General features: G+C 43.0%; 1 protein-coding gene across 1 annotated transcript in view; it reads left to right on the top strand.

The window, feature by feature from the left end:
* PKNOX2 (PBX/knotted 1 homeobox 2) overlaps window positions 1-12442 on the top strand; it is a 202754-nt gene that overhangs the window by 179852 nt on the left and 10460 nt on the right. Inside the window, 1 exon segment of the mRNA XM_075190372.1 lies at window positions 7319-7438. Within this exon segment, the coding sequence (XP_075046473.1) occupies window positions 7319-7438 (120 nt within the window).

Raw genomic sequence — 12442 nt, 5'->3', positions numbered from 1 at the left:
TTGTACAGAGAACGCAGCGCAGCACCTCTATACAGTAAGTGTCCTACTGTACAGAGAACGGTGCGCAGCACCTCTACAGCAAGTGTCCTACTGTAACAGAGAACGCAACGCAGCACCTCTATACAGCAAGTGTCCTACTGTACAGAGAACGCAGCGCAGCACCTCTATACAGCAAGTGTCCTACTGTACAGAGAACGCAGCGCAGCACCTCTATACAGTAAGTGTCCTACTGTACAGAGAACGGCGCGCAGCACCTCTATACAGCAAGTGTCCTACTGTACAGAGCACGTCGCACATCACCTGTATACAGCAAGTGTCCTACTGTACAGAGAACGGTGCGCAGCACCTCTACAGCAAGTGTCCTACTGTACAGAGAACGCAACGCAGCACCTCTATACAGCAAGGGTCCTACTGTACAGAGAACGCAGCGCAGCACCTCTATACAGCAAGGGTCCTACTGTACAGAGAACGCCACGCAGCACCTCTATACAGCAAGGGTCTCCTGTATACCGCAGCACCTCTATACTGCAAAGGTCTCCTGTACAGCGCTGTACCTCTATACAGCAAGTGTCCCTACTGTACAGAGCACGTCGCACATCACCTGTATACAGCAAGTGTCCTACTGTACAGAGAACGCAGCGCAGCACCTCTATAAAGCAAGTGTCCTACTGTACAGAGAACGCAGCGCAGCACCTCTATACAGGATGTGTCCTACTGTACAGAGAACGCCACGCAGCACCTCTATACAGCAAGGGTCTCCTGTATACCGCAGCACCTCTATACTGCAAAGGTCTCCTGTACAGCGCTGTACCTCTATACAGCAAGGGTCCTACTATATACCGCAGCACCTCTGTACAGCAAGGGTCTCCTGTATACCGCAGCACCTCTGTACAGCAAGGGTCTCCTGTATACCGCAGAACCTCTGTACAGCAAGGGGTCTCCTGTATACCGCAGAACCTCTATACAGCAAGGGTCTCCTGTACAGAGCACAATTAGCGGCCATCTATAGAGACCGGCAATTGGTCCATAGATAGAAGTTGTTCTCTTACACATCCTGTGTATAACTGAAGAATGGAAGATAAGGAGTTTGATGCCTGCAGTCCATAGCACCGTTATATGAGAATAGAAGGTCTGAGTGACGTCACCATCTGTAGCCGCTTGTCATAAAATTATAGCAGGTTGTTTCCTATGGAGCCGGCCACATGACAGTGCTGGGAATAGCCCCATGGTATAACATTGAGAGATTTACCTCCCTAGAGACACATGAGAGCAGAGGCATCACTTCACTGTCCTGAGTCTGACAAGTAAACTCCGGAGGTCATGTAACCAGTATGGCTGCTGCAGGTGGCTCAGTGCTGGGTATAGCTGCCTCACAGGGCTCGGCCTTCACCAGCGTGCCAGCCAAATGCCCACATGGATTCCCTAAAAATTGTATTTAAAAAAAGTTCTAGTCTACAGCGCAGCTGATTATAAAGTATAAAAAAATTGTGACTTATTTAACTTTTCGCAGTCTCTTCACAGACTTTTTGGTGCCTTTTTAAACATAAAAAAATACTTAAAAAGATCTACGGTAGTTATAAATCATTTGTATATATATTTAATGTATTAATCCTATTTTAACCACATAATAACAATAATGTTGCATTATTAATATATAAATGTAAATGTATAATTAGTTTTCAAATTTTCACATCCTGCTGATTAAAGAAAAATTAGAACCATTATAAGAAACATTTCAACTAATCAACAAAACTTCAGCATTAGATGCAATCATTACTGTTTATCTTCTTATTAAAGAAATATTCACAAAATAAGTTTTAAGTTTTTTAAGCTTCTTTCTTGAATTTTCCGGCATTATGATTTTTAACACTTTAAAATTGCCATAAACAATGAAGGTTTATTTTTAACTGTGTTTTTAACTATTTAGTAAAATATAGAAGCATAAGTCACTCTGAGCACAAACAATGTTGGTTCTTTGTCTATGGTGAGTAGGTTTCAGGGTAACAATGTGCGATACGTAATATACTAGCACAGTGTTGGGGGGAGGGGGGCTTTGCTTTGTTAAATCAGTTTACCACATTTGCAGGGGAGGATGGAAACACTTCACATAAGTGATGGGACAAAATCTACATTTTGCTACTTGCCACGCCCCAGTGACATCATATAAATGTGCTACATGACACACCTCCCAGCCACGCCCCTGGTGACATCATATAAATGTGCTACATGACACCTCCCAGCCACGCCCCTGGTGACATCATATAAATGTGCTACATGACACACTTCTAGCCACGCCTCCAGTGACATCATATAAATGTGCTACATGACACACTTCTAGCTACGCCCCCAGTGACATCATTTAAATGTGCTACATGACACACTTCTAGCTACGCCCCCAGTGACATCATATAAATGTGCTACATGACACTTCTAGCCACGCCCCCAGTGACATCATATAAATGTGCTACATGACACACTTCTAGCCACGCCCCCAGTGACATCATATAAATGTGCTACATGACACACTTCTAGCCACGCCCCCAGTGACATCATTTAAATGTGCTACATGACACACTTCTAGCCACGCCCCCAGTGACATCATAAATGTGCTACATGACACCTCCTAGCCACGCCCCCCAGTGACATCATATAAATGTGCTACATGACACACTTCTAGCCACGCCCCCAGTGACATCATATAAATGTGCTACATGACACCTCCCAGCCACGCGTCCAGTGACATCATATAAATGTGCTACATGACACACTTCTAGCCACGCCCCCAGTGACATCATATAAATGTGCTACATGACACCTCCTAGCTACGCCTCCAGTGACATCATATAAATGTGCAACATGACGCACTTCTAGCCACGCCCCCAGTGACATCATTTAAATGTGCTACATGACACACTTCTAGCCACGCCCCCAGTGACATCATATAAATGTGCTACATGACACACTTCTAGCCACGCCCCCAGTGACATCATATAAATGTGCTACATGACACACTTCTAGCCACGCCCCCAGTGACATCATATAAATGTGCTACATGACACTTCTAGCCACGCCCCCAGTGACATCATATAAATGTGCTACATGACACCTCCCAGCCACGCCCCCAGTGACATCATATAAATGTGCTACATGACACACTTCTAGCCACGCCCCCAGTGACATCATATAAATGTGCTACATGACACACTTCTAGCCACGCCCCCAGTGACATCATATAAATGTGCTACATGACACACTTCTAGCCACGCCTCCAGTGACATCATATAAATGTGCTACATGACACCTCCTAGCTACGCCTCCAGTGACATCATATAAATGTGCTACATGACACACTTCTAGCCACGCCTCCAGTGACATCATATAAATGTGCTACATGACGCACTTCTAGCCACGCCCCCAGTGACATCATTTAAATGTGCTACATGACACACTTCTAGCCACGCCCCCAGTGACATCATATAAATGTGCTACATGACACCTCCTAGCTACGCCCCCAGTGACATCATATAAATGTGCTACATGACGCACTTCTAGCCACGCCCCCAGTGACATCATTTAAATGTGCTACATGACACACTTCTAGCCACGCCCCCAGTGACATCATATAAATGTGCTACATGACACACTTCTAGCCACGCCCCCAGTGACGACATATAAATGTGCTACATGACACACTTTTAGCCACGCCCCCAGTGACATCATATAAATGTGCTACATGACACACTTCTAGCCACGCCTCCAGTGACATCATATAAATGTGCTACATGACACACTTCTAGCCACGCCCCAGTGACATCATTTAAATGTGCTACATGACACACTTCTAGCCACGCCCCCAGTGACATCATTTAAATGTGCTACATGACACACTTCTAGCCACGCCCCCAGTGACATCATTTAAATGTGCTACATGACACACTTCTAGCCACGCCTCCAGTGACATCATTTAAATGTGCTACATGACACCTTCTAGCTACGCCTCCAGTGACATCATATAAATGTGCAACATGACGCACTTCTAGCCACGCCCCCAGTGACATCATATAAATGTGCTACATGACACCTCCTAGCCACGCCCCCAGTGACATCATATAAATGTGCTACATGACACACTTCTAGCCACGCCCCCAGTGACATCATATAAATGTGCTACATGACACCTCCCAGCCACGCGTCCAGTGACATCATATAAATGTGCTACATGACACACTTCTAGCCACGCCCCCAGTGACATCATATAAATGTGCTACATGACACCTCCTAGCTACGCCTCCAGTGACATCATATAAATGTGCAACATGACGCACTTCTAGCCACGCCCCCAGTGACATCATTTAAATGTGCTACATGACACACTTCTAGCCACGCCCCCAGTGACATCATATAAATGTGCTACATGACACACTTCTAGCCACGCCCCCAGTGACATCATATAAATGTGCTACATGACACTTCTAGCCACGCCCCCAGTGACATCATATAAATGTGCTACATGACACCTCCCAGCCACGCCCCCAGTGACATCATATAAATGTGCTACATGACACACTTCTAGCCACGCCCCCAGTGACATCATATAAATGTGCTACATGACACACTTCTAGCCACGCCCCCAGTGACATCATATAAATGTGCTACATGACACACTTCTAGCCACGCCTCCAGTGACATCATATAAATGTGCTACATGACACACTTCTAGCCACGCCTCCAGTGACATCATATAAATGTGCTACATGACACACTTCTAGCCACGCCTCCAGTGACATCATATAAATATGCTACATGACACACTTCTAGCCACGCCCCCAGTGACATCATTTAAATGTGCTACATGACACACTTCTAGCCACGCCTCCAGTGACATCATTTAAATGTGCAACATGACGCACTTCTAGCCACGCCCCCAGTGACATCATATAAATGTGCAACATGACACACTTCTAGCCACGCCCCCAGTGACATCATTTAAATGTGCTACATGACACCTCCTGGCCACGCCTCCAGTGACATCATATAAATGTGCTACACGACACACCTCCCAGCCACGCCTCCAGTGACATCATATAAATGTGCTACATGACACCTCCTGCCCACGCCTCCAGTGACATCATATAAATGTGGTGTTTTACGGCACACTTCAGTCATGCCATGTTTTCCCTACATCTGTGTCTCGCTGTCAGCTATAGAGGAACGGGCAATCTACAATTACATGACTAGTAATGGACTCTATTGACCATCCCCCGGCATGAACGTTGGACTGTAATACAGGATATTCTATCAGTGATCCGACGCTCAGATTCACAGACCTCCGCCGTCACCAAGGAAACCAAGATGCTATTGTGAGGGGTCCGGGAAGGTGGTCTCCATGACGACGCATTCTGCCTTTTTAAAGCCTGACTTCCTGAGAAGAAAGAGCAGCTTATAGTTCTCTCTGAGACCAGCAACACCAACTAATCCACCAGGATACAGGAAGGACTTTACCACCAGCATCTTCTTGTTCCAAAAAATACTGTAAACAAGTATAAAACATCAACCTGTATATGTGTCCAGTGTGCAGTTACACTGTGTACACATCTATACAATTATCACATTAGTGTGTACACTCCCACGATCACGTTTCATCTACCAAAACACATCGCGTCTGTACATTTGGTTTTCTAAACTTCCTAAAAATTGCGATCAACGATAGAACAAATGTCTGCAAATGTGGCAGTGTGTACGCACTGACGACCAGCAGCGTAGGCAGATATCTGTAGAGTGTACTGATCTTTTCAGCAGATGGTTATGAGAGATGAAGATCACAGATCTGAAGATAAACTGTGTAGGTGTGTACACAGGAATCGACTGCTCATCCGGACTTTCAATCTACCACACATCTCTATACAGTCGGCCTCATTTACAACTCACAAATATCCAATGCACAATTCAAAATCCTAATATGGTCTCCTGGGAATCAGTTTGCACATGTGCACCAAGAGTTTGGCCAAAGTGCATGATCTTGCAGAGCAAGATGGCAGCGATTGCAGAGGCTCATGGGAGGTGTTGGATGGAGCAAGTGTGAAGTATGAAGCCTAAGTTTGCAGAGCAAGATTATTGAAATGAGATAAAGGGATGGAGAGGCATTGTTATGGATCATTTTCACTCCCAAAACAATGTGCTCTATGTGACAGCTCAGAGTTGGTGGAGATCAGGTCTCACCCTATATTAATTCTATTAATTAGGATAAGCTGAGCAGTTTCCTAAGAGAAAAACTAAAAAGTTTGGACTGTGACTGATTTTTGCACTGTGCTAAACCAAAGCGATTAGCAATGTGCGCCCAGTGCACTTAGTAATTGAGGTCCAATGTGCATCAGTCAGTTATTTGTCAGATAAAATGTTAACACACAATAGAAGAGCTATTCCAGAATGCATGTGAACGTGTCCCATGGATCTTATGGTGCGTAGGAAACATCACTACAACGGGGCAGACTTCTCATCACGCTGGGCAATAATATCCTGAGACGGACGCAGTGTTCCTAAAATGTATCTGGGAATACAAGGATGAAATGGCTACAGTCAAAGAACAAAAGGTCATGTTAGCCAAGGATTTGTCCTTAAAATTGAGTCTTGGCTTTTGTGTCTGTGGAACGGTGGAGTTAGGATAACATTGAAGGACATCATAGTGATACCAAAACTATTTCCGTAGCGATGGAACTTTTGGAATTTTTTTTTAAAGCTCTTTGTTAAATAATACATACTGCTGGATAGATAGAAGGATGTTTTTATTTTTGGACACATGGATGTTATGAAGTGTAACATCACAGTGTTGGCAACATCCAGATGGGTGGGGTTGGGGGGTTACGATACATGAAACAATATTTCAGGTGAATAGATCTCTTCCAACTTTCATTGAATGATAATACATTTTACACAATAGCATAAGAAAAGATTTTCCCATAACCATTCTCATGTTGTAGTATGTGGTCGTCTTTGTATGATTATGAAAGTTAGTGTCTGGCAATAGATAACTTATCTCTGGTGGTCTTCCATATTCCTAAAAAGGACGATATCCTATATCCCTCCTCTCCATCATACATCTGGGGGTAGAGAGCATAATTAGTGCAATCTTTTACGTCCTAATATAGGGAAGGCCCCTCTCTCACATATGTAATCCCATAAATAATGCAGACTTCTTAGTATCCATAGCTTGTTGATTACTTGTACATGAAAGGCTTTGTCCAGTTCTTTTCTTCGAGGACCCACAAATTTGCTGTTTATAAACTTAAATTGATACTCAAGCTTCTCTCCTGTCCCACAGGTCAATCTGGAACTGACCTCTCTGCTTGATGGGGAAGATAAAAAGTCTAAAAACAAGCGCGGAGTCCTCCCGAAGCATGCGACCAACATAATGCGCTCGTGGCTTTTCCAGCACCTAATGGTAAGAAAGAGCCACTAATCCTCACTGCTAATCCGTGAAATCCTCAACCCCCAAATTGTGACACTGGAAATATTACTATATTACCTTCGCTCCTTCCCATCCCTGGCCTATTCTCCATGCCGGTATTGTATTACCCACTGGAATCTACATTAGTGATGATCCTGAGCCGATTGGCCTTGGAAATCAAAGGGACAATATATATACCTGAATGGGAATACACTGGTAATCCTAATGACACCGGGATTCCTCTGTACATTTCCAGCCATGAAAAATCTTAGTGTCATAGTGACTGTGGCTGCGAATGCACTGAGGAATCTTAGTATTACAGTATCGTACTTAGTAATCACATAAAGTGATTATTGATGATAAAACACAAAGTTAGCACAGTGGTTAACATTGCTGAGCTAGGGTCATGGGTTTAATTCCAAACAGGGCCCTCTCTGTGTGAAGTTTGGAAGTTTTTCCCTCGCGTGGGGTTTCTGCTAGTGCTCCGGTTTTCCACACATAGGTTAATTAGCTCCTGCCAAATTTAAACTGTGTGTGGCAGGGAAGATAGATTGCAAGCTTCACTGGGGAAGGGACTATAGTGAATGATGGAATATGCTTTGTAAAGTGCTGCATAATATGCATAAAAATCCTGTTAATAAATAATTCAGGCTTCTTGGACTCTAACAAATTTCTAATAAACAGCAGTTTAGATTTCAGGAACACTGTTAACACTCCAAATAATAACCCTACTGTACATAGTAGACAACCCCTGGCAGCACGCAGCGTTTATGTCGGGGCTGGACAAGTCCCAGGAGTTACCAGCGCATGTAAAAAGTTATTTCTGCCCATTAAATTTTGGGACTGATTTCTATTGATGTCAACAGATGTAAACCTTCCCTTGCTACATCCTAAATTCTACATTCTTACACCCCACCCTGTTGGTTAAACTGTAACAATGTTTTGTACCCTAAATCTGGGGATCATAAATAGTTTTTAAGTAAAGAGCGACAAGCTGTTAGGTCACAGGAGCCGCGGTCTCATAATGTAAGAGCATGAATGTGTTTTCTCCCAGCAATACACAAGCAGGATCATCACTTTTCACCGAAAGACATCCATAACCTCCATCTCATTGTCACGTCTGCAAATGGTCCGGAAATTAAAAATGTCAGCTTCCATATTTCTTATTAGTCACTCAGCCTTTCTCAAGTTGAATCTCCCTGAAAATGAATGTGATTGCGGCGGTCGGGCGTTTACATGAGCGCAGTGATGAGATCCCGTCTTTTATTTACTCTGCATCCTGAGTGCTGAATTCTACAACACGACCACATGAAGAGCATTATGCTGGAACATTAAAGTCAGCCATTAAAAGTCACCAGGAAGAGGAGCCCTTAACGAAGGCATAAATTCCCTGGTAAATTAAACTGTCGCAGACAAAAGGGAAATTAAGTCTGAGAATAGACTTGTATAAACGAGCCGACAGATTAACTCCTTCACTTCTAAAGCTGCGGATAGATTCTGAATATGAAAGGCTGAAGCTGGCGTGATTAGACAACCGACTTAAAAATAGCAAAGGGAAATTGTTAGGAAAGATTTTTTATATATATATATATATATATATGCGTGTGTGTTCATTTTTCTGTCACACTCCTATTGGTGAGAATTGTCTTTATATAAAACGTTGGCCCTGCAACCTGTTGACTGTTGTCCAGGGAACTTGCATCTCCCACTCCGGTTTGTATCATTAAACATAGCATAGAATATATCATAAACCAACATAAACTAAATCCGAGAATCCTCAGAGCATTTAGTTCCAGAAAAATGACTGGTCGGAATCACCTCAAGATGATTGTATGCAGAAGCAGAAAAAGATATGATACAGAAGGAAACCAGAAGATACCACGGAACTCTCCACATTGTTGTACAATGTAATGCAATCTTAGGTTTAAATGTGAGGTCAAGAAATCTATATCTAGGAGGTCAAATAAATTGTGTGAACACGATCAGGTGAAGGAAACACTCAGCCACACCTAGAGATTATGGAAGTGTAATTCTCAGTTGTCAGTGGAAGGGATACAAGTGGCAGGGGGAACATTGTACACAAGACATGATCCTGGTTTCATGCGGCCCTTTCACTTGAGGTATGACACTAGTGACATTGGTCAACAGAATCCAAAAAAGCTTCAATATTTGAACCGAAGACAACACTTCTTAGAGCATTGATAAGGAGCGTTGCTTATGGAGAAGTTTAGCGACCCTGAGCCCAAAGTTCCATATTGATAGTGTACGAAACTTTGATAGTTATCACTTCCAGTCAACAATTGGACAAAGTCAGCCCTAGACATGTTGGATATGACTATCCCCTCACAGGATGGTCCTGATCTTGTGGGATGAGAAGGTCTCTGCCCTTGAGAAATCCAACAAATGATCCCACAAGTTGAGCAAATTGGACAAAACATCTTGTCTTTGGACTGGTGCCTTTGGCTGGTCCACCCTACTTTGCAGATTACGGTGTATGTTTACTCTGTACTCTCGGGAGACACTTCTGGGTGCGCGGAGAATGAAAAAAAGACGTTCACTGTGCAAAAGTCCAACCACTTTATAGAGAACCCTTTGCTTAAATAACGCTTTTCAGTTTCCTAAAATCCTGTTTGCTTTGGCCATGTTTATGGCTTAAAATGAGCATAAGAGTGAGGGAGACATTAGGACTGTTGTAAGTAGGTGCAGACAGGTGAGATGAAGAGGATGCCAATTACCTGTGCAAACACCCATAGAGTGGGTACCAGTCATAGAAGGGACACACACATCTGGAAATGACCCACCTGCAGAACAAAGCACATCCAGGACATCCACAAATGCTATGGAACCTGTTCAAGGACACTGTTTCTATAAAAGATTTTGCAATGTCAAAAAAACAATATACGGTAGGATCAACGAATTTCAGTCACTACAATCAGAGAAAGATCCTACGGATCCTGGAATCTGAGGGTAACCAAGTTCACTTGACAGAGGACGCGGTTGAACAAATAAATAGGATTTGGCTGAGTTGGTGACCTTGTTGTCGGCCTTCTTGCAAGTCCAAAATCTGTCTTCCTCCCCTGTCCTTCTAACCAGCCCAGGGGAAGTGGATTTGGTTTGGACCCCTCACTGAATAACAGGACGTGTGTCCTTTTGTTAACTTGGCACAATTTTTAACACGGGTACTTTTGTTCACAGTATCCTAGCTAATCTTATCAAGATTTGGATATCAACTGGGGATATTAATTTGCTTAGACAAATGTGAGACTGGAGCACCCACCAGGTTGAAGAATAACCTACTATTTGTCCTCTTTGGTATTGGGTTTATCATCTGACTGAACCAGTTTGGTCAAAGTTATAGTCTGGAAACAATGATACCTTTTGTAAGGAGGCATGTTCAGTGTGTGACGCATCAATTTATTCCTTGTAAAATGCAGAATTATAGGGTTCTGAGGGCTGGTCTAATCTCTCCTGCTGTATGTTGCATTGTCCTCCATGGGGGACATGGTTTTGGGGCCATGTACTTGAGGGATCTTGGCTGCAATGCCTGAATCGTATGTGAAAAATGATAATGATGGTACTAGCACTTTGGCTCAGTCCACTTTGTCAGTACTCCATCAAATTTGGAAACACAGCTATTGGGAATGCCATATAGCCTGGCCCTATAGTGGCGACAAGCTGCCTCTCAAGTTTCTGTTCTCATTTTCTTCCGTATTTTCTGTCTGTGTCTGCTGGAGAAGCTGTTGAGGATTATATCCTTTCCAGTATAAAACATACACTATTGTTTACCAATTATTATGTACCACGTCACTGGATGATATAGTCCACTAAGCACTTTTTCCCATTGTAGTCTGACTGGATGAATATGCAGTCTGTGACACTTACCCTCATGTAGTAAACTCCAATTTCCTATAGAGTGTAAGCTTGCACGCAGGACCCCCAAACCTTTGTTGTTAACACCCAGTCTTGTTTTATCACTGTGCTTGTTCCCAATTGTACAGCGCCGATCCATATGCTGGCGTAAATAATCTTAATTATTATTGGTAGAATCATTTCTTTTAGACATACGAGAGAAGGGTGGCTCCACAATGGTGTCCAGGGGACCGGGGGATTTAATGCCTGGCTGTTCTCGTTAGTTTGGATTGGAGAAGAAATATTAACGAATGCAGGCAGTATCCTCCGCTGTTAGTCCGTGTCGTTAATAGGTACTACACCTGTATCCTCACCCCGGGCAAACGCCTAAATAACTAGACTAATCCATGAATCTGTTATACAGCTAAAGGTAATTCACACCTTGATTTATACATCTCATATAGGCAACTTTTTCTGCAATACCACTATAACTTATGATGGGGATTGTTCAGTATATATCTGCAACTGAAGTCGTGGCAATAAGCACATCAATCTTAAACTTGTCTATGTCCACTGGACAGACCTATTTAACAGCAGATGTTTCAGGAGGATTTAAGAAACTCCAAAGCTACTTAAAGTTATTTATGAAAAGCTATGTGGTCTCTAAAATGTGGTTTATCACGGTCTGTTCTGAAGCCAACATCCAGCCATAAAAAATGACTTTCCCTCTACAGACAAGTACGATATTGTCTGTGTCCGGTCCGCAAGGAGTCTCTTATTAGTGAGAATACTTTATCTTTTGTGTCATGTACACAAATAGTGATTTGCCAGTTTCTGTCAGACAAGTGTGTATAATAATTGATCCGTCAATATAAACTGATTTGTTTCAGCACTATTAGTCTAGAGTCTCTTTTCCATATAACTTTTTCTGTAAACATTGAGATGGTAAAACCACCGGTGCATTTAAGGACGACTTTCTGTGAGAGCAAAGTAATGAAATCTTAAATGTCACTGAACCTTTAATATTCATTAGCCAGTGGTGACCCGATGGCTGTGTTTAATAGCGTTCCTTGCTAGCTTCTCTTTATACCCTCAATGTCCATGATTAGCAGGTCCACTAGGCAGTAACGTCTCTCTCCTATCCTGCAG

Source organism: Mixophyes fleayi, chromosome 11 (assembly GCF_038048845.1).
Source record: "Mixophyes fleayi isolate aMixFle1 chromosome 11, aMixFle1.hap1, whole genome shotgun sequence".
NCBI classification, from domain to species: Eukaryota; Metazoa; Chordata; class Amphibia; order Anura; family Limnodynastidae; genus Mixophyes; species Mixophyes fleayi.
The sequence above is the reverse complement of the archived record's forward strand: the minus strand, read 5'-3'. Positions and strand labels throughout refer to the sequence as shown.